Here is a 22,054-nt window from a genome sequence, read left to right as displayed (position 1 = left end):
TAGAATATTAGAGAAAAAAAATTATATCATTAGTAATTGTCTGTGCCATCATAGATACTTCGATCACTCTCATGATACTGAGAATTAACCTGCTATAGTTTTTTTTTTTTTTTTTTTTTTCAGACACAGTCTCAAATTGAGGAAGGGAAACAAGTACAAACTAAAGAAAAAAAAATCAATGTACAGAATCGCTAATGAACGATGGTAGCGAATAAACGAATAGGAAGACTGTTGGTTAAGCGTGACTGTTCGTGACGTCATCATATGACCTATGACCTGTTGTAGAACACGGCAAGAAGACTGATGAGTAAGGCGGAAAGAACACTGAAGGAGGATGACGAAATCGATGTGGCGGCACCGTGACCTTCCTTGGTTCCTGAAGGCGGGAATAAAATGAAATTGCGTAATCAATTACATCTTGAATCTTTACATCTTGAATGGAAGACAGAATCTGCTGCTAGGACTCATGAGTATTCTTGCTGATTCTGTTCTCTTTATATAAAAGGCGCTCGAGTTTGTTTGTTTGCTTGCTTGCTTGTTTTCAGCTTTTATCAAAAAGTATTTAGTTCGTTGTCATTTACATTTCATTTCAACAAATCTCTCTGTCTGTCAGTCTGTCTGTCTGTCTGTCTGTCTGTCTGTCTCTGTCTCTGTCTCTGTCTCTGTCTCTATCTCTCTCCCACACTCCAGATACACGTATCTATTCATCATAATATATATAGAAATAAACAACAATAACATCATTAAAATTTAGAACGTACGTCTTACAAAAATGCCCCCGTCTAAAAACCTAAACCAAAACAAAGCAAAATAAAACAAGAGAACAAGAAATGTCTTATATTTTGTTTTGTTCTCCAAATCTCATGGCTTGACTTTTATGCTATATTATTATTCAAACTGAGAACAATCAACTTTGTGGCCACTTGGATTATCAATGAGCGTTCGTCATCTCCCCTATCACTTCCATGGATTCGATGCTACGAGATACTTGTCGACCAATCCTTACCAAGAGTTTTGAGCAACATCCAGTATGGCACGTCGATGACCTCGTACATGGCGACCGTCCCGCTGGTGCGTCCCGTAACGAGAAGCATCGGCTTCCGGCTAGACGACTTTTCAGGTGGGATGAAACTGAAATAATGATAAAAAAAGTGGGTTGGATAATATGAATAAGTTCAATGAAAGCTGTTTTTTTTTTCAATTGAAACCGTTCGATGCAATTTGAATGACAATATCGAAGCTGGTCAGATAGCATATTTTATTTCGGTCATTAGTTTTTTTTTCTTTTTCGCGCCGTTCCAATGTCATTTTGAAAAAAAAAAAAAAATGGGGGGGGGGGGGTTAACGACGAGCATGACAAGGAGTGATTTTCATTGTGACCTCGCGCAAAGCGCATTGCTACGGCTACTGACTACCAAAGATGGAATTGTTCTTTCGCGCAACGTATACGTTGTTGTGATGACAGTACTTAACATAATGTTAACGTCTTTTTGCACTTCCAACAATAATAACGAAATAATGAAACAATATAACCAGACAAATAGTCTCTTTCAACAGCCACATTTTTTTCTTTCATAAGAACGTGAACAATATATCTAAAGACCACATTAAATGCCTGTCTGTCTGTCTGACTTATTTGATGATAGTTTGCTTACCGTAATTATCAGTTGAGAAGAAAGTTATATTAGAATAATGTATTTCATGTCATTTACGGCCATGGCTTTAATACCACACATTTCATTTATGGATGTATCGAGCAATCAATGAAAATGAAGACCTGAATATAAGAACGACCCAAGTCCAATTTTTGGCCAAATTCAGTTTGACATGGGAAATTGTAGCTTATGCATGGACTCATCTTGTGTATAAATGATAAATCCTAATTACCCCCGGAAGTGCCTGAACTGAATAAGTTAAATCTTATATTAATGTAAGAATGAAGGACTTGGGTCATTCTTACAGTCATATTATAGCGCCCTCTCTCATCCTTCTCTCATCTCTATGGCAGAATATCATGTATATGATTCAAAGAACGACCCAAGTCCATCACACAAAATGGCATCTCCACAATTAATGTAAATGTGAATTGTCATAATAACATATATTTTAATTTGTATATGCAATGTTGCCTTCCCATCACAGTTAAATAGAATATTATTGGATAAATAAAAAAAGATATGAAGTTTTATTTTAAGTTTACTCGAAATGGTCTTCCATGGACTTGGGTCGTTCTTATATTCAGATACTCAAATGCATCAAGACTTAATAAATATCAGCCGATAGCATGTTTGCAAAGTTGACTCAACAAACGAATGAAATATGAAGTGCCAATATGTGTGCCCATTTTCTACCCCTTACGTTTTAACGAAGTACAACAGTACTGTATGTCAATATTTCATCTACATGGGGGCAAAAATACACTTTCAACTAAAAACGTGCGATAAAATGTAAGAATAACCATTATCATCTGCAAATTTCGAGTTTAGCTATTGAAAATAACAATGATTAGGGAACCCACTGGGCTTGCCAAATTTAAGTCGTTCGTAAAGTCGTGCGTAACTTTACGAACAGCTTTATGAAACAGGGCCCATGTTGGTTTGACCGATAACCATAATAGGCTGTTGGACATTAGCAACAAACAGGAAGAGCTTGATAACTCTGGCTCGGTTTGACAGACGAGGATATTTGGTGGTGTTAGTTGGTTATTTCTGACATTCAAGTCATGGAAGTCAGCCAGAGATCATTGCACGAAAATAACACTCTCAGCTGGTCCAAAATGGCCACCGCACTGAGATCGAGGCAAAGCATGAGTCAGGATTTGCAAAACAACGCCTGTAACAGGATATTGGGTCCAATTAACAGCGACCATATTATGACATCACATGAACCGCAAAAATTCACAGATTATCGTTAAAAAAAAAAGTGAAAAAAAATAACAATCACCCTGTGCGTGCAATGGCCCTTGATCAAGATTATGTACATTCTTGGAAAATGTTGATTGATGGCCTTTGACTTTTATACAAAACAATGAAAATACCATTTATTCCGAAGCTTATAGACAGCTTACAGCAGGTTCATGATATTGGAGTGTAAGCAAGACAAGTCGATTAAAATGCTCTACTCCTGTCGTAGTTGATTACAACATATCTTTCACACCCAAGGGCAATTGAGGCAAATGAATTTGCACAATGACTTGTGATATGCTCTATGCCACTGTGTAGTCAATGAATAACAATAACATATTGGCACGCGGAAACCTAAACGGCCTAGAGTAAATTACTCATATCATTGGCAATATTAGTCGTTAATTTGTAACACTGATTAACGTGCATCAAAAGGAACTGCCGCAAACTTACGTAAGGGACTCGGGCGAGAGGTCGCCGGTCTCCCTCCGGTTATAAAGGGCTTGGAATGTGCCGTCGATGTAGCCGTCGCGGTAAATGGACTCGTAGACGGGCGTGCTGTTGCCAGGGGCGACGGAGAATATGGCGAGGGCGCTGACGCCATCGATGCCGACGAAAATGAGTTTTCTTCCTTGCACGTCACCAATGGCGAGAGACTCGCATTCGGGTCCCTGGTTAGAAGCACACGAGGAAAAATGATAAAAGTTCTCCCGTTGTACTTCTAGTATCCAAAACATGTTCAAGTACTCAAAGCACGTCATTAGAATATGTCGATAACAACACTGTAGCTAGGTGGGTATAACAACGCAGTCTGTTAGCTGTTGTTTATCACGAATTACATTTCAAAACTTTTCCTCCACTATTTCCTCCACCTTCTCCTCTTTCAACGTTCCTTCTAGCCTTGATTGTTACCATCGTTATCTCAGCAACAACAATACTACCTGTAATATATATATATATATATATATATATATATATATATATATATATATATATATATATATGTATATATATATATGAGTATCTGAATATAAGGACGCCCCAAGTCCATGGAAGACCATTTCGAGTAAACTCAAAAAAACTTCATATCTTTTTTTATTTGTCCAATTATATTCTATTTAACTGTGATGGGAAGGCAACATTGTATATACAAATTAGAACATATACATGTATTATTATGACAATTAACATTTACATTAATTGTGGAGAGACCATTTTGTGTGATGGACTTGGGTCGTTCTTTGAATCATATGGACTTGGGTCGTTCTTTGAATCATATGGACTTGGGTCGTTCTTTGATTCGTCATGATGTTTTGCTATAGAGATGAGAGAAGGACGAGAGAGGGCGCTATAATATGAATGTAAGAATGACCCAAGTCCTTCATTCTTACATTCATATAAGATTTAACTCATTTATTTCAGGCACTTCCGGGGGTAATTAGGTTTTATCATTTATACACAAGATGAGTCCATGCATAAGCTACAATTTCCCATGTCAAACTGAATTTGGCCAAAAATTGGACTTGGGTCGTTCTTATATTCAGGTCTTCATATATATGAAGAGTTTGTTTGCAAAAACCGATAAGTCCATATTTGTCAAATGGAGATATTTGCGATTAAAGGTTAAGAAAAATAAAGAGAATAATAAGAAAATTTTTGCTTCTTTTGACCGTAACTTAAAAAATACACCATTATATGTAGTGACCAATATATCATTTAAAAGGTATTATTTTGAACTGAACTTTATGACAGAGATCGCACTTCAAAATCTTCAAAAATGGACTTATCGGTTTTTGTAAACAAACCCTTCATATATATATATATAAATATATATATATATATATATATATATGTATATATATATATATATATGTATATGTGTGTGTGTGTGTGTATATATATATATATATATATATATATATATATATATATATATGTATATGTGTGTGTGTGTGTGTGTGTATATATATATATATATATATATATATATATATATATATATATATATATGTATATGTGTGTGTGTGTGTGTGTGTGTGTATATATATATATATATATATATATATATATATATATATATATATATATATATATAACAGACACAATGCAAGGAGAATACGGATAAGTAGAATACTTATTAGTAGCAATAGCGAAGATTATGATAATGTCAAAACTACATTATAATCTCTAATTTTCATGACCAAAATAATGTTTTTGTCGGTGTTTTATATGAGAATATAAAATGATGGTGATCTAAGCAAAAGTAGCAAATAGGACAACAATCATAATTATCAGCATCATCATCACCATCATCAGCAGCATCATCATCTATCGTCACCACCATCACCATCAGCAACAGAATCATTATGATCATCATAATCATCATGGTCATCATCACCATCATCACTACCACCATCATCATCACCTTCATCACCATCACCATCACCATCACCATCATCATTATCACCATCATCACCATCAGCAGCAGCAGCATTATGAGCATCATCATCATCATGTTCATCATCATCAACACCACCATCATCATCAACATCATCATCATCGCCATTATCACTATAAGGAGCAGCAGTATTATGAGCATCATCATCATCGTTATCATCATCATCGTCATCGTCATCATAATCACCGCCACCACCACCACCACCACCACCATAATCATCATCATCATCATCATCATCATCATCATCATCATCATCTCCATCATCATCATTATCATCATGGTCACCATCATCACCACCACCATAATTGCAAACTCGCATCATCTCCATCATCTAGTTCCCCCCCCCCCCCCCTTGCGTCTCTGCAAGGTACCAGCGGCCTACCCTTTCTCCAGATAGCTTGTCCATGGTGCTCTTGGGCCCTGCTCTCCTCGGGTTGCCAGCCATGGCTTTGCCATTGAAGACCTTGGGGAAAAATTTCAGGATCTCTTTCTCGATGATGTCTGCGCTGTCCCATGCCAGGGTCATGGTGTTGTTCATGGGGTCAACCCTGTAAGCGGAAATGCCACGGCCGCCGAACATAAACACCTGGTCGAACATTTCCGGGTCATTAGGGGTGTTACCGTCGACCAAACTGAAACGCGACATAGCTGAAAAGGAAGTCAGACATAATTATTTAGCACCATGGGCTGGATAAACAGGTGTAATCTCATCTACGCAAACACATTGCACGAAGGAATGAGCATTATTATAACAGTACCGCATGTCATGTCTCGGGAAGATTTAGGGGAAGTTCATTGGTACATCAACTTATAGACTAACGTCTTTTTGAAATTCATAAAAGTGAAGAGCTAATGTTGCAAGGGCATGTTCATTAACCAACCGACTTTGTCATTCGAAAGTTATTGGATATGGTTTTCGGTGTGTGAGAATGAAACTAATTCAGGGGAATAGTAAGGTCAGAGCATTTTGCTGCAGCCTATGTTCTTCTCGCTCCTTCCCATGATGTGTATCTTTTGTTGCAAGATTCACAGTGACGTATTCCAAGATTCACAGTAAAGAGGTAAAATTTAACAGAATAATCAAAATTCGTTAGGTGAAACTAACATCCCGTCATCCGTGCGTCGCTGTCACGACAAAATTGGAGAGTGACACAATTGGAAGACCAGCTTAACGTAAGCCATCTTCTCAGATGGACAAACAAACAAACAATCGTAGATTAACAATGATGATAATGATAGGACAATGTGCCCATTAAGTGGCAGTAAAAAAGACAGAAGTGTAAATCACGTTACTATCACGTAATCATACTCACCTAGCCTCTCTTCCAGCAGCATGTCTGCACGAGTCTCTTGAGGGACGTTCTGGGTCATTAGTTCTGTAGTGGCAAAAGAAGACATGAATGTTGCGGTATCGATCAGATATCCTTGAATCATATTGCATATTGTCCATATGTTATTATTTTTGTGCATAATCATTAAATTTTGTGTTTATGTATGTATTGATTGTATGTGTGTGTGTGTATATGCATAATACGATAACATAATGTCACGTGACATAAACAACTACAATGGATTTTGTTCAACTTGCGCTAAGTATAAGAGTCTTGTGAATGACGTAACGATTATTCTAATTCAACTCAATTCAATTCAGTCCAATAGTTTATTGATTTCATCAAAAAAGAAAAGGAAAAAAATGATTCAAAGTGGTACAAGTTGTCAATTTGACTTTCATTTATCTGATAAAGACAGTTCGTCGAATGCAATGTAAATTATTTGCACAAAACACAAAAACAAGAAACAATGCACACTTTGTCATGGTAGCAAAAAAAGTAAGTAATCATAACAAGGGAAAAGAGTGTTCTACTAAAAAAGCCAACCTTGTAGGACGTGGGACAATGGAATGAAAACAACAACAGTACCAATATACCAATAAAATATATTCATATCAAATTCATCTACATACCATTGTACATTACTATGTTCTATCACTAGTGCATGCAGTTACTTGATCGCGGTGCGCTTCAATAGTTTTTCCTTAAATCATTGATGTTACAAAATTTCTATCGATACCATGCAGAATGAAGGGTTTTTTTTTTTTTTTTTTGATAGGGAAGTCGGGAGGGGAAAATTTATATGCATGTGTGCGTGCCTGCTTGTATGTCTTACCATCGACAGCGAATTCCTCCCCGAGTTCCGTTTCCTCAAAATCGGCACCGCCGGGGCAAGCGCTAGGTGGGCACTCAATCATCATGGGTACAGCGCCCTCATTTGCCGTCACGACGTACATGTCTCCATTGGCGTCGGTGTAAGTCTCGATGGCGTCGGGCATGGGGAAACTGTTGACGTCGTAGGTGTCAAGTTTGGCGCCTGCACGACGGGGTGTAACGACATAGGAGGTAATAATGATAAACAGTGTGAGCTACAGATTATACATACTGATAATAACAAATGAATAAATGCAAGAAATAATATGTCTTCTTTATCAACTTGAGACAAATTGAGAGTGAATGCGCAGAAAACAACAACAAAAGAATTAGAATTAAATCATGTGAAAGTTCAAACAGTATCGGGAAAGATGTTAAAAGTGATTCTTGTTATGAAACGAATGTAGCATCATTGCATTTTTTCCTTCTTAATAGGAACTTCGTAAATGGCGTTTATCTTTTTTTTTTCGTTCAAATTTTTTATACATTACAACTGCATCCACGTTCAGTACCGACTGATATCACGAATGGGTATGATTTTACCTCTGCCATTAAAGCTGAATTATTGGCGAACAATCTGCCTATGAAATAACTACTAGTGGGTCTAGTCTGTTTTCAGTGTTTATTTGTTTGTTTGTTTTTTTCCAGAATGGAAGTTTGTATTAAACATTGCCATTGAGCATATTGCTTTTCTGAGATCTACTGTCGCTGTAGTTCGTACTTATTTGTTTGCTTGCTTTTTTCCTGTTTTGTTTCCATTTAGCATATTATCATTACCATATTTATCAAAATCACCAGTTTAGATATTAGCTTAAACAAGCGGAAAAGGAAATTTCGCTAGGAAAATTATTCCGAAGGCTTGTTATTCCCGAGGTTAGTGTTTCCGAACATTATTTCAAGGTTCTAATAGCTCCGAAGGGTCGTAAATACTCAGCTTTTTCTTTTCCCTTCTTCGAATTATTTCAATTCAATTCAATTGTTTGTTTATAAACCTGATCTCAGTTTCGGACTTTCAAAATCTTCCGAATAACGTACATCACACGAAAAAAGGAGGATTATATTGACTAAAAGCTATTCAAAGACAAACCAACGTACCTCCGTCTCCGGGGCTGGCGTCCATCTGCAGGTTCTTCCACCTCTTGACCCCCATTGGGTAGATGTCGATGACCTGGTTCGTTGTGAGGTCGATGGCGGCGACGGCGTTGTTTTCCTAGAAAACAATGACATCGTTAAAGATCCTGTTTACCTTTGGGAGCAGTGATTTTAACAAATTTTAAGATATCATTTTTGATCCATATGTGTAGGTCAGTTGTATCACAAAACATCCTACCATACACACACACACACACACACACACACATATATATATATTTGCAATAAAGCTTAAAATATAAGGAGATATCACAAATTTTCTCATTATACCATAACTGTAAACGGTTTAGTCTAGATGCATTTTTATTATAACTATTGTTCACATTTTGTATATTTAACAATACTTAACATTAATTCTACTGATTCAAATGTTTACATGGGTTGTTTCTATCCTTTACACAGTAAACAGACAATACAGCGATTCTTTTCCAAATGCGATTGCATCAAGAATATTGTGAAACCTTCAATGTTCATGAATATGTGTTTACCCGATAGCAATACCCATGGCAATCATTTTATGCAAGACAGATGAGTTGTTGATGTCGTTGTTTCTCAAGATTTCTCAGCGTGTACAAACATTATCTTCTCTGAACCCCCCCCCCCCCTTTCTTACTTTAGCTAAGGGAGAGCATTGTAATTATTTAATTCGCATTTGGTTCATGCCAATACTTTGCATATATTTCATTTTGATCACAGTCCATTGATTGAGTCTATAGGATCATAACACGTGCTAAAGCAAAGACGTTATCAGCGATTCTAGAACACTTCAGCTATAAGCCAATGGGAAATTTCTGTGGCTATGACGTCATCTTTTTTGTTCAATGGGCTTTGCAAATTAGAACATTGAAACTGTTTTGCGAATTGTTAGTTTCATTTCCTTTCTTTTAAAAGACGTGAATGTATTGAGGTGTATGATCATTACATTGCAGTTATGAATATAAGGGCTATCTTCATAAGATGTGGAAGTACTGAGAAGATGGCTTTGATTTTATGGATTTTATTGATTTTATTTCTGCATTTTTTTTTTCAGGCATAAAAGTAACACAAAGTAAAATTGAACATAGTTATTGATTAATATTTGAGTCTAACAGCTGATGCAGGCAAACGATTATTTGAAAACTACAGCACTTTGCCACGATAATACAAAGATAACACTGTCAAGCAGAATCATCTATGCTTTACACCACTGCATCTTGTTGAAATGTTTTTGATGATGATGGTTCTAACCATCTTTATAACAAGCCTGATTCAAAGCCAGCTGCGCTGTAAATGAGATATTGTTTGTTACTTTTTTTTCCAAAAGGCCAGTGAGAGGGTATCTACCTGCAAACTGATGAATGCTGTCTGCTCCTGTTGGTCGAGGGTGATGTGTCGGGGCTCGATACTGCGTGAGAAGGTGTGTGGTCCGGGGTCGCCCATCTGGCCCGTGTAAGGCTGGCGAACATGGCGTGAAATATACCTCTGGGCTCTGTAAATTAGAAAAAACAAAACAAAACAAATAAAAAAGTGTTAGGGGAAGCACACGTGTGTTACATGTTCATGTTGCATACACATACTTGGACAAGAGAGCCCTATCATGAAGAACATTGCTAGAGTTAGGTTAAACAAACCAGCAACTCCCATGAAATATCAATCTTAGTCTCGTGCTCCAGTAAGTTATATGAATTTGCTGAATCAGTAGGTTCTATTTGTTTTTCCTTTACAGTCTACGTTCATACATACAACATACGACTTGATCGCATATACTGTAAAAAATATAATTCACTAATCTATTATTTTTTCGGGGGTCGAAAGCGGAGAAAGAGGTTATTAGTAAGCATTTCTTTCTCGCTATAATGTTGATACAATGTACCAATGAATTAGTGTTCAGATGGATACTGAAAATAGGATCAAAGCACCATGGTAAAAGCTCCATGACTTAATGTTCCTTACTGTTTGAATAGCCGTAAACAGGGGCGGATCCAGGAATTCCGTAAAGAGGGGGCGTGTTTACAAAATTAAAGGGGGGGGGGCGCACGCACCCCTCCCCCCATTTTTTTTCTTTTTATTTCTTTTGTTTCAACAAAAAATAAGGGGGGGGGGCGTGCGCCGGTTGCGGTCCTCCCTGGATCCGCCCCTGGTAAACCAACACACACGACAAAGAGGACAGGTCGTAATACTATGTCAGTGTGTCTTCAAAATCCATCCACCCCCACCTCCACCCCCACCACCCCACCCCACCTCGAAAATAGCTCTAAAAAAAATCCGGGTCAGAACTGAACTGACCCGGAACCGGGTCCGTTGGGGTCACACCCCGTTCCTGGTCAAAAATGACTTGGAATTTGGTCATGAAGACCCGGTATGGGGTCACCCTGACCCAATTCATGACTCTGAATGGGGTCATATCTAAACCCATTCCTTGTCATTTCTGACCCGGAACGGGGTGTGACCTCAACGGACCCTTTCTGGGTCAGTTCTGACCCGGATGTTTTAAGAGTGAAGCCATCGTTTGCATGTGCAAATTATTTGCAAATGATAATAGCGAAGCCAACGTACACTGCGTTGAATTGTGTGAAGTTGACCTCATTGACGACGAAGCTCAGTGTGTTTGTGCCGGTGCAGACCGTGCCGGGAAGAGGAGTGGTCGGGAGCATGGGGTACTCAGGGTTGTTTCCGAATCCACCGGTGCCGCCGAATCCACCAGTACCACCAAATCCTCCCTGTCCACCTTAACGCCAAATGTGAGAAAAAAAAACACGTTTTTTTTTGTTGTTGTTATTTTTTAATCACAATGATTAGATTTGACAGGGATAATGTCTCAAATAAGGTAACGCTTTAAGTCATTCAAAATACACTAAAATATGTATCATTATGTATGTTATAATGATTATGTTTTCTTCTTGCAATTAATTATTTTTCATAAACATTGGGGATACAATCATGAATAACAACATAATGAAAGATTACACCAACTCAGATTAAAACATGATGGTTAGCATCGCAAAAAGGCCTACTGAAATTTAAGGAAAATGGTTTACTTCAGTTTATTTCTCCAATAACTTTCTCCAGGCACTCTGGCAAGAAAATGTGAGAATGCGGACATAACCAGATTTATTACAGGAGTAGTTGTATCCGTAACATTATTCACTATGGTGACCACTGAGAAGTCAGGTAACACATACCTCACTCCACTGCTATGCAATTATTAGCTGTGTTTGAATATAAAGACGAATCTTCAACGTGGTATTGCAATAGAATGATATACGATCAGGCAATTTCACAGCGATCGAATACATGGACAGATGGCATAAAAGAGGAAGACGAAGACAAATCAACATTGTATCACATCGCTACTTATGTACTTCATCATAGTGTTGCACCACACGTTATAGCCAAATTAATTAATATTGTTGAAAGGGCCACAAAGTTTTCGTCGAGGTACACATCACGTGCTCTTTCGATTTTGTGTTGATAACTTACCGGTTCCGGCGCCACCTGCACCACCCGCACCTCCAGCGCCGCCGGCGCCACCGGCTCCGCCGGCTCCACCAGCTCCACCGGCTCCGCCGGCTCCACCTGCCCCACCTGCCCCACCTGCTCCAGTGCTCGGAGTGGGGTCCTGCGGCGGGAAGGGCGGGAACCCGGGAGTGGTCTGCACGCCGAATGTGGTGTTAACGATCTGCTGATTCGGGGCATTAGACACAGAGCCTGCGTCCAAAGAGAGGGAATAAAAAGTGCGTAGACTTGAATAATAATTAAGATAATCGCAGAATGAGTGGTGTCTCTAGGGGTAATCCCAAATGTTGCTTTTCAACTTGCCTTCCACTTTACTGATACTATCATCTTTTCAACCATTCCTGTTATGAAACAGGACACAAAGTTTTCGTCGAGAAAACAGAAACAAAAGAAACACAAAGAAACAGAAACAAAAGAAACACAAAGAAAAAAGGGGGCTCTTGCACCCCCTTTAATTTTGTAAAGGCGCCTCATCTTTACGGAAATCCTGGATCCAACCCTGGTATTGAACGTATAATTTCAACGAAAGTTTAGCGGATTACAATAGGTCTTTCATTATAGCTATACCATTCAGCTAAATAAGGATCCTATGTCATCGAAACAGATAAAGCAAAGGTATTACCTTCTTTTCAAATAGTCGATTTCATGGGCGTTGGTAAAACTTGTCAAGAATCATGATTTCCAAATAAATATTTAAGTTCTGGCACACGCTATATAGCAGCCCTAGTGTACAGGTGAGCTCCTTCTCTTCCAACACGATACCCGCGCCCTGATAACTCACCAGCCAGTCGTACGGTAGTCACCGTTCCCTCCGGGTTCTCCCACGCCTGCGTGTTCGAGTTCGCGCCCATCGAACCCTTGTTGGCCACGATGATGAGGCTGCAGCCCTGTGCGAATCGGACGGCGATCGGCATGGCGCCGACTGTCGGGACGAAAGGAGATCCATGCATTTTAGGTCAACAACGAGAAAAGTCATCAAACATTGCTTCATTGTTTAAAAACATCAGCAATAAGTTGGTTTATTGATTTGTTGATATGATATATCTATAGGTGTGGCGTAGAAGACTTTTGAATAATGGTTTGCCTGTGTCCCTATGTGTGGATTAGCATTACTTTATATATTTTTTTTTTTGCGTGTGCGTATTTTCGTGTTGTATACTGCATACATTATTTCAAGAACAGAAGAAGAAAGGAAAGGAACTCATTGCACCTCAGTTTACATGACGATTCATACCTTGACTGGGTAAAAAGTGACGTACACAGTGAAAACCTTTGTTGCTTTGATACAAATTAAGCATTTAATTACACTGCGAAGTATGTAGTGTAATAATAGTCACCCGGTTTGTGTTGCATGTTCAACCTAAACTCTTCGATCGATGCACAGTGAATATATTACTACGGGCTCTTCTTGGTTGTTCTAGTTTTTTGTATTTCGTCTCGTACTAACCTTGAACGCTGCATAGTTCTTTGAAGACTTTGGTTGCAGGGTTGTACTTCTCGAAGATCTTGAGCATGCCCGGCTCCGTCTTCTGGGTGCCGGGCTGGAGATAAGCCACCAAATCGCCACATTCGGCGATATCAGCTACCGGTCTCTCTGCGGCAACCTTGTCGACGATTTTCGGCTCGACAACATCGGAAAAGTCGACAAGATGAAGAAACTTCCTGCCTGAAATCATATGGAAATATATGAAAATATAGCACACCGTCAGTAACCTCGAAGAAACTCAATACATCACACTTATCAGTTCCGTTTTTTTATTTTTTGGCACGTCCATCAGCACGTTGATTAAAAACTTTATAATCTAATAAATCCGAACAATTAACGTTATTACACAGCTGTTAAACTTGTTTGTTTGTTTGGTAGGTTGGTTTCTTTGGCTGGTTTTTGTTTGTTTGTTTGTTTGTTTCAACGTTTACACTACGAGCTTCATATAACACGACTTTTTTTTTTCTTCAGACCGAATCAACACTACTCCTTTGGTGCTTAGTGACTATGTGAGTACATGCCAGCTCGCCACAAATTTAACTCAGTCATTGCCAAGGACAATCTATTTGTGCGCGCTGTCAATAACAATCCTCCTTTTCTATTTTCAGTTGGAAACCTTGTTTCATGAAATACATTGCAACCATAGAGACCTGCAGCGCTTGTAGTTACCACAGCAGTGACAAGGCAATACACTGACAGCTGCGAACATGACAGCCGCCCCCATGGCAATGGCTATTATGGTAACTTACGACTATTGCCATAATGGTATGTGAAACGTTGGCCAGTATTAGTTATAGTCGAGATCTGTCAGCACGTGGCTATGATCTCATGCGGATTTCGACTCGCCCGAAAGTCGTTCAGTTACAGCCAAACTTTAGAATAGCTACACCTCTCTTCCAGCGCATCCCATTATGTATTCGAATCTCATCACAAAAATGCTACCCTTAAAGAAAGGTGACGAATACAGGAAACGTTCTGAGCTTCGGACGAAGGACTTGATGACGAATATTATTGATACCCGGTATGACATTTGTCTTTCCTCAATAATAAACTTCAGAGTACATTTACTTTTTACACATGCCTTCACATATCATCATAAATGCTAAACTAAAGTCAATATGTCCCTAAAAAACAGAAGGCCTAGGTGAAATTCGGTCACGTTTACCCTTCCCTCCAAAGCTGGCACCAGCTGATCTTTGCTATATAGGAAGATGAAGAAAGACGAAGGAAATGGTGACGTACAAACTGCACGAGACCAAGAAGCGAACGGGAAATTGTTCATCAATGCAGAGCCGTAAATAGGATGGGTCGGCTAAGTCTGGCTCCACGTGAATAAAAAGACGTCTGCTACTATAGAATAAGGCACTACTGCTGTACCCCTCCTTTATCCACGCGCATTATTCTAACCTTAAAGTACAATGTCACTCCGTTCTTTAATCGCCTTTGATGACATGGATGAGAAGTCAGTCAAATTAATAGACTTGACCAAAACTCAACCAAGATCGCCCAAATACGATAGAGAGTTATAGAACTTCTATAACCTTGATGATTTTATCACCTTACAAGATCCTCACTGTTTTGTCATTAAAAGGGTAAAAGTGTTCCTTTTGTTAATGAGAATAAGCAAGAAGAAAAAAGGGGCGAGGAGTAAAATAAAGACGCGCTTCTACCTAGGTCTGGGAGGTTCTCCCTTGCACCCCTCAATGCCACACCCTTCTCCAGCGAAATAGCTAACTAGAGTGAAATTATACGAACGAAATGTGAAAAGTTCTTGTGAAATATGACATGAAAGAGTGCAGTCTGAAATTCTGGAATCCATTCTTTTTTTATTCTTTGCGACAATGATGACTTTAGTGACAACCGCATGATTCTGCAAATACTTTGAGTTGATGATGTCACCAGCTCACATCTCCCACTGTTTTAAAGATCCCGTTTGTAGACGGCATTCAAAGAGTGGATAAGTGCTTAATAAAAACCCTCATGCGTTCAACGTCTGCACATTCAGGACATAACAGAGCAGTGGCAATTTCTTCATACCATTCTCAACATCGCTCAACCTGACCGGGTTGTACACTCCGTGAGAGCATCATTCCAGCGTTTTAAGGGGGGGGGGGGGGAGGGATTTCTCTCGAGATCATAAGAATATGAAGAAAGTGGGTTAAAACAACAAGAAAAACACCACAAAAGGAAACAGTAAAATACTTAGTTCTTAGATGTAGATGGAAATGAAGGAGAGAGAGAGTGTGTGTGCGCCATGTCGGCAGAATAATCAATTTGAAACTTGAACAGCATAAAACAATAATACGTAATAATCTATGAAAGTAAAAAAAAAAAAAATGAATGAACTATACGAATTCAACCCAAAGCTTTCGAGACGCTCTGTTGTGTCATTGTCGTGTATCGTCATGAAGCAGCTCTTAGCGAATAATCTCCTGGAAATGAGTAATTATTGTTTCTTAATCGCCAACCTCGGTCACAGTCTAGTGACTCCTACGTGAACTACAAAGAGCTATGACATGTCCGCGAAAGTAGAGCCATTGATCAGCCATCGTGGCCTATTTGGAATGGGTCATCCGCTTCAGTGTTTACATCACGCGCGCACATAATACCTACATCGCCAACTGAATTCATTCATTAATATGAATGGATAAGTACTTTCCTCTCAAGGACTGAAACCGTAGACCTCTGAAGAAAGTATCGTGCAAACTTTTTTTTCAATGCAATGGAAATATGAATGATAAAAAGACGTTCAAAAACTTGATAAAAACACGCAGGTGAAGGAATGCACATGAGACTGCGGATTCCTCTTAATTAAGCGTTATTCCTTGTAACAAGGTCAGTCCACATTGTCCCACCTTTTCACCCCATCTCTACATCGCTCTCACAAAGTCCTAGTGTTATTACACGTGATACCTATGGCTTAGAGAAATGATAGGAGTAACTCGCAAGACAACCACTGAAATCTATTGGCCTAGGGGAAGCCTGATAAGCCGTGTTTAAAGTTTACCGGAATTTCAGCATCTCATAGGGAGCCTGGTGGGTCACATACCTTTCGAAATTGATTCTTCCGGTATTGTTCTTCATATTTATGACGGTTCACAATATTTTGACGTATCTTAGAAACATATTTTCGCGCTCAATCTTGTCATGCACAGCCGTAACATTTTCTACGACCAAAATCCAACTCTCCCCATCCACCTCCCCCATACCCTCTTTAAGGTGTCCTAGGACTCGTAACTCCGCATGACACACATCCGCTCTTCCCTTGCTCTCTTCGTATTAGAGGCAGATCCCACCCAGTCTATAATCCACCCCGATTATCATCACTGACGATTAATCGTCTGACAGTCACTGCTCTCGGCAAAATGAATGTCCCGTGCTGTTTCTGGCCACTGTAAAGGGACCTCTCCCTCTTTAAACCTCTCTATCTATCTCTTAAAATAAAAGTCGAAAATACACGTCAACATAGTTTTCCTATTTTGTACTCACTCGCTAAGTCTAAGCGAGACAGTCGCAAATTGGACACCCTATTAAGTCTGATAAGGTTTATTCCTGTGGAACTTTCATACTAGACGATACCTTTGTGATGCAGTCACGAGGGACAGAGAGGGATAGGCACAATGAAAGAGAGAGAGAGAGAAAGAAAAAAAAAGAGAAGTATAGCTAGATAAACGGATAGATAGATAAATACATAGATATATAGATAGATAGATAGATAGATAGATAGATAGATAGGAAGATGGATGGAAAGATAGATAGATAGATAGATAGATCATAGAGAGATGGATGAACTGATAGATATATATATATACAAAATAGATAGACAAATAGATAGATAGATAGGTAGGTAGATAGATAAATAGATAGGTAGATGGATGGATAGATAGAAAATAGATTAATAGATAGACATAATAGATAGATAGATAAATGGATTGATAGATAGATGGATGGATAGAGAGAGAGATACATACATACATACATACATACATACATACATACATACATACATATATACATACATACATACATAGATGATATATACATGTACATACATACGTAGTGATAAAGATAGAGAGAGGGGGCGAGAGAGAGGAAGTATTATACCGATTATGTCCAAGTAACAATACGCACGCTAGAGACTGGAGGGAGAGTCGAGGTCTATCCGTTTTACTCCATTGAGAATAATGCGGGTCCTCGATTCGACCCTCTGCCATGGCGCTGGTGTTCTGAAAAAGGTATTCAAGGTATCTATTACACCTGTTTCATCTAAAATGATAAATCAGCAGGTAAACCCTCACGTAGGAAGGGATGGTTAAGTAACCTTTTCAGAACCATCACCTGAACGTGCTATTGACATTGCACACAAATGAGCTGGGAATGGAGCTAAACGAGTTGAAGACTGAAAGGTGCGGAAAGTTGTTGTGGTTTCCTTCGTTATGAATCATGTATGGGAATCTGGGTCGGGATGTATGTATTTAACCAGTCAAATGACAATGGTCCATCCTTTGTGTACTACAGCAGATTCATTGACAGCTGACGCATACTGTTGCGGCTGGAGATGGTTGAATGTGACTTACCCTGTATTGAGAACCCTCCCCCCCCCCTTTTTTTTTTGTTATCTTATTTGATATTAGCCTCAGATATGCTTCGCATTATCACATGTGGTCTACTCTCATTCCATAAAATGCAGTAATGTGATTAATTATTGGTACCACGTTTGAATCCACAAATTAACAGATAACACAACATTTTTCGACTGCAAAACTTACAAACTTCGAACCCAATTGTGTAAATGCCTAGATGGTTTTGATCACGTAACTTTAAAGAAGGAGTGGGGTGGGACCAATGAAATTATATAGCACGATCATGACATGGCTACATTAACTATTCCGGACGTGTGACGACAGAGAGAGAGACTGTCTTATGTGGGTGTTCTTGTTCAAGTAGTTGTCTCCCATGCATTATACGACTCCGGCAACCTTGGGAGGTGGGTGTATTACTCAGCAGTTTGTGACGGAGGAAGGGTGGACTATAATAGTCATCTTAGAGGAAAACGCAATTGGACTTCCGTCTTTAGGATAGAGAGAGCAGGGATGTATAGTCAAAAGAGGAAACGCCCGTACACTATCCAATGAACCCATTTATCCGATCTATTATGTTCTGTCATTACTTTAGCAAGATTAGAAAGTCAACATTTTAGAAGAGTGTTAAAAACATGCAACCGCCCCACAAAAAAAAACCTACCTAACAACAACAACAGATAAAAACATATTTCTACCAATGCCTTTGCTAACGTTTTAGCGGTGTTTAGTGTATTAAAATGTGAATGGATGGTCTGGTACGAGAGGATTTTATCGGCTCGGTTTTGTTCTAACCCCGTTTTCCATTATTTCAATTTTGAATGAATATATTTTCAGCAAAATAAAGTTTGATAAGACACAGATCACGAGTCAATTGACGCCAACTCCAGCTGGTATTTTCAAATCCAACAGAATGCATGTTTTTGGTAATCTTTGATTTCTGCTCCAAATTCTGCTAAATATTTTTGTTTGATATCAATGCTGCTGTCCTATTATTACTCCGAAATATCTACCGATCAAATTATATAAGCCACTGACACATAAGTGATTACTTTGGAATCATTTATCATTATCATTATTTCATTCCCTATCGCTTTTATTGGAAAAAACATTGTGGTAACATAAATGAACAAACATTATTAAGAGAAGAATACATACAACCTCTATCGAACAGAATCAAGTGTGTTTCTCTTTGGTTCTAAGATTCATTTAAATCATACAAAAGTAACAAAAACTCATAAAACCACCAAAGAGATTTTGTAAACTAAAGATTCAAGTCTTTCTCTTGGTTTCATGGACGATTATTTTACTTTATAATTATCTCAAATGTCTTTCTGCTCGAGGCATAGACGGTAAATCTTAAAATGAAAATTAATTCGACATTCACAAGCTTGCTGATTCCATGAATAAAAAAAAAAATGTAGACCGATTCATAAGCTTGCTCTTTGGGGGAGCACCACGGGTCTCAAACTTTAAGTCCGTGAATCCCAGACGAGATACAGGATCTATTGCGTACGCCAAAGGTGCAAAACTGTCCCCTTTGGCCAGACTGCTTGATTCTTTATTTTTCGTCTTACCTCCAACGTAGGCCAGCTTCTTGTCCACATCGTACGCGGTCTTCAGGGCGGAGCCGCTGTTGAGCTGATAGAGCGACTTCGTTCCTCCTTGACCGCCGTAGTCGGAGGGCAGGTACACTCTCGATATAGGCTTCAGAGAAATCGTGGCATCGCTCACGCCCAGGACCAGGCATAGAGCCAGAATTGAAGACATTAACGCCATGGTACTGACTCTGTTTTCCCCGAGAATTTTAAAGTCTTTTTAGTTCCCCTTATGATAAGGTGATACTCTTCAGATCCAGCCACCCAGAATTGGTCCTGACTTTTAAGTAGACGAAGTTTGGATGGCCGCTTATTGTTCCGTCTACTCCCTTCTTCTCTTAGTCGCGGTTTCCAGCAGACGATCATGCGGCATGTCCTGTTCCCGCCACGAGATAACACCGTAATGATGAAGATCGGCCCACTGATTGTTGATAACACTGCACTGGATCCGTGCACAGCTTCTCACACTTTGTGCGGACCGCGTGTACAACAGTATTAGTGGCCTGAGACGATTTAGCACCAGATGATGGTATGAAAATGTGTCAGATTCATGATAAACAGGAACTTGAACAGCTCAGGAGAACTGAAGAAGTAGTCTATAAAATTTAGCCCCATTAATGATTCTCAGTTTTGATTAGTTTCAATAGCAAGTATCCTGATATTTACGTAATGGAGAATTTAATGTAGAAATGAACAAAAATTGCAACTGATTGACGAATATTCCCATATTGACGTAAATGAGCATCGAATTAACTAGTGTTATTTACGTCAGTGTAGGGGCAATTTATTGACACAAGAATTGCATTAGATTGAAGGAACAGATATGTTTTCACTTTGTTCAGGGAATGACTCCATTCTAATTGTTCAAAAATATGATAAAAATGAATGATAGACTTTGATAACAACATACAATTACAATAACGTTATGAAAAATTTACATTCTAATCAAATAAAAGAGAGGGGAGGGAACAATTACCACTCATTCTAGTCTTGGATAACATAATGTATCCCACTTTCATAAGACTTTTTAGATATGATATTATACACACGTTTTCTATCTTATCAGAATGAAATGAGAAAAAGTACAAGTAGCAAACGAGGTCTCCGGAATTAGACTACTCTAGTTTGCAAGAAGCGTGACGTAGCATCACACATAACCAATCGGATCTGCGAAGCAGAGCTTCCAATAAGACACAGGATGATACGAATCAAATCTCCTTAATGAGAGAGAAGGGAAACCCAAGATTATGTGCGCCCAGGTCACAGAGATGTCGGAGTCACACTCGAGCAAAATCCTCCCCAAAGACAGCTCAAATATCATTTCAATGACTGTACAAAAAATCTTTCAAAGTGGGATCAAAACTATTGCAAACCTGATTGTGAATCACCGATATTTTTTTTCATTATAGTGTAATTATTTTGTCTACGTGTATTTGCATGTGTAGATGCTGAGTTTTTTTTTTTCTTCTTTCATGTCATGATCTGAATGTGGCTTATCCACTCACCAAGTAGCAAACTCACTAATCCCACTCATGTAGACATAATATGGAAGAAGTGAGGCTGCTTATGAATGGCATGCGAGCAGAATTTGCAGGCTTTTTGAATACTATTCCTCATCTTGGCACTAAATAGGCCCTCTTCTCTTTAAAAACGCGGTTGTTGTTTTTTTCCTGGGACACCTTGAATTGAACTCTTGACCTGATTCGTTCCGATATGATGACTAAAAAGGGCTGTACGCTGTATGACTAAGACTGAAAGATGCTGTGGTCGTTTATAAGTACGTGAACAGAGTACACCGATGACACAAATATCCAAATACCTATCGACAAAACAGGCCTATACATATCAATTTTGCTCACAGTGAAGCAGACGCTGACTTGACTTCATATTTTGGAGACGACCATGATGATTGAAAAGGGAGAGACATTATCTAATCGGGGGAGCGGGATGATCCGTAGACAGTTTTACATACGGTATTGTAACCAACAACCTGCACAGACCGTCTGCGGGAACGTCTGATTTATAAACACATACAACATTATGACAGGGAAGGTAGCAAGATGCGTTCAGTTTCAGCTATTCTTTGGGGATGGGGTTTGGTGTGTAGCAGTATCTGGATTAAGTAGTGTCATAATTATGGTTTGATATAACGCTAGATTAACGCCAGATTTCAACACA

General features: G+C 38.9%; 1 protein-coding gene across 1 annotated transcript; it reads right to left on the bottom strand.

Moving 5' to 3' along the window:
* Window positions 1-269: 269 nt before the first annotated feature.
* Window positions 270-20,057, bottom strand: LOC140238535 (mesenchyme-specific cell surface glycoprotein-like). The gene is made up of 13 exons (XM_072318438.1): window positions 19,856-20,057; window positions 13,660-13,878; window positions 12,994-13,134; window positions 12,177-12,404; window positions 11,253-11,424; window positions 10,041-10,185; window positions 8,661-8,775; window positions 7,528-7,728; window positions 6,675-6,737; window positions 5,744-6,009; window positions 3,357-3,574; window positions 1,007-1,131; window positions 270-376 (listed from the first exon to the last, which is right to left on the bottom strand). Exons 1-13 carry the CDS (start codon window positions 20,055-20,057, stop codon window positions 270-272), a joined length of 2,202 nt encoding a protein of 733 aa, XP_072174539.1.
* Window positions 20,058-22,054: the final 1,997 nt, after the last annotated feature.

Source organism: Diadema setosum, chromosome 15 (genome assembly GCF_964275005.1).
Source record: "Diadema setosum chromosome 15, eeDiaSeto1, whole genome shotgun sequence".
NCBI lineage: Eukaryota > Metazoa > Echinodermata > Echinoidea > Diadematoida > Diadematidae > Diadema > Diadema setosum.
Note: the sequence above shows the minus strand (reverse complement) of the source record. Positions and strands in the feature narration are given on the sequence as shown.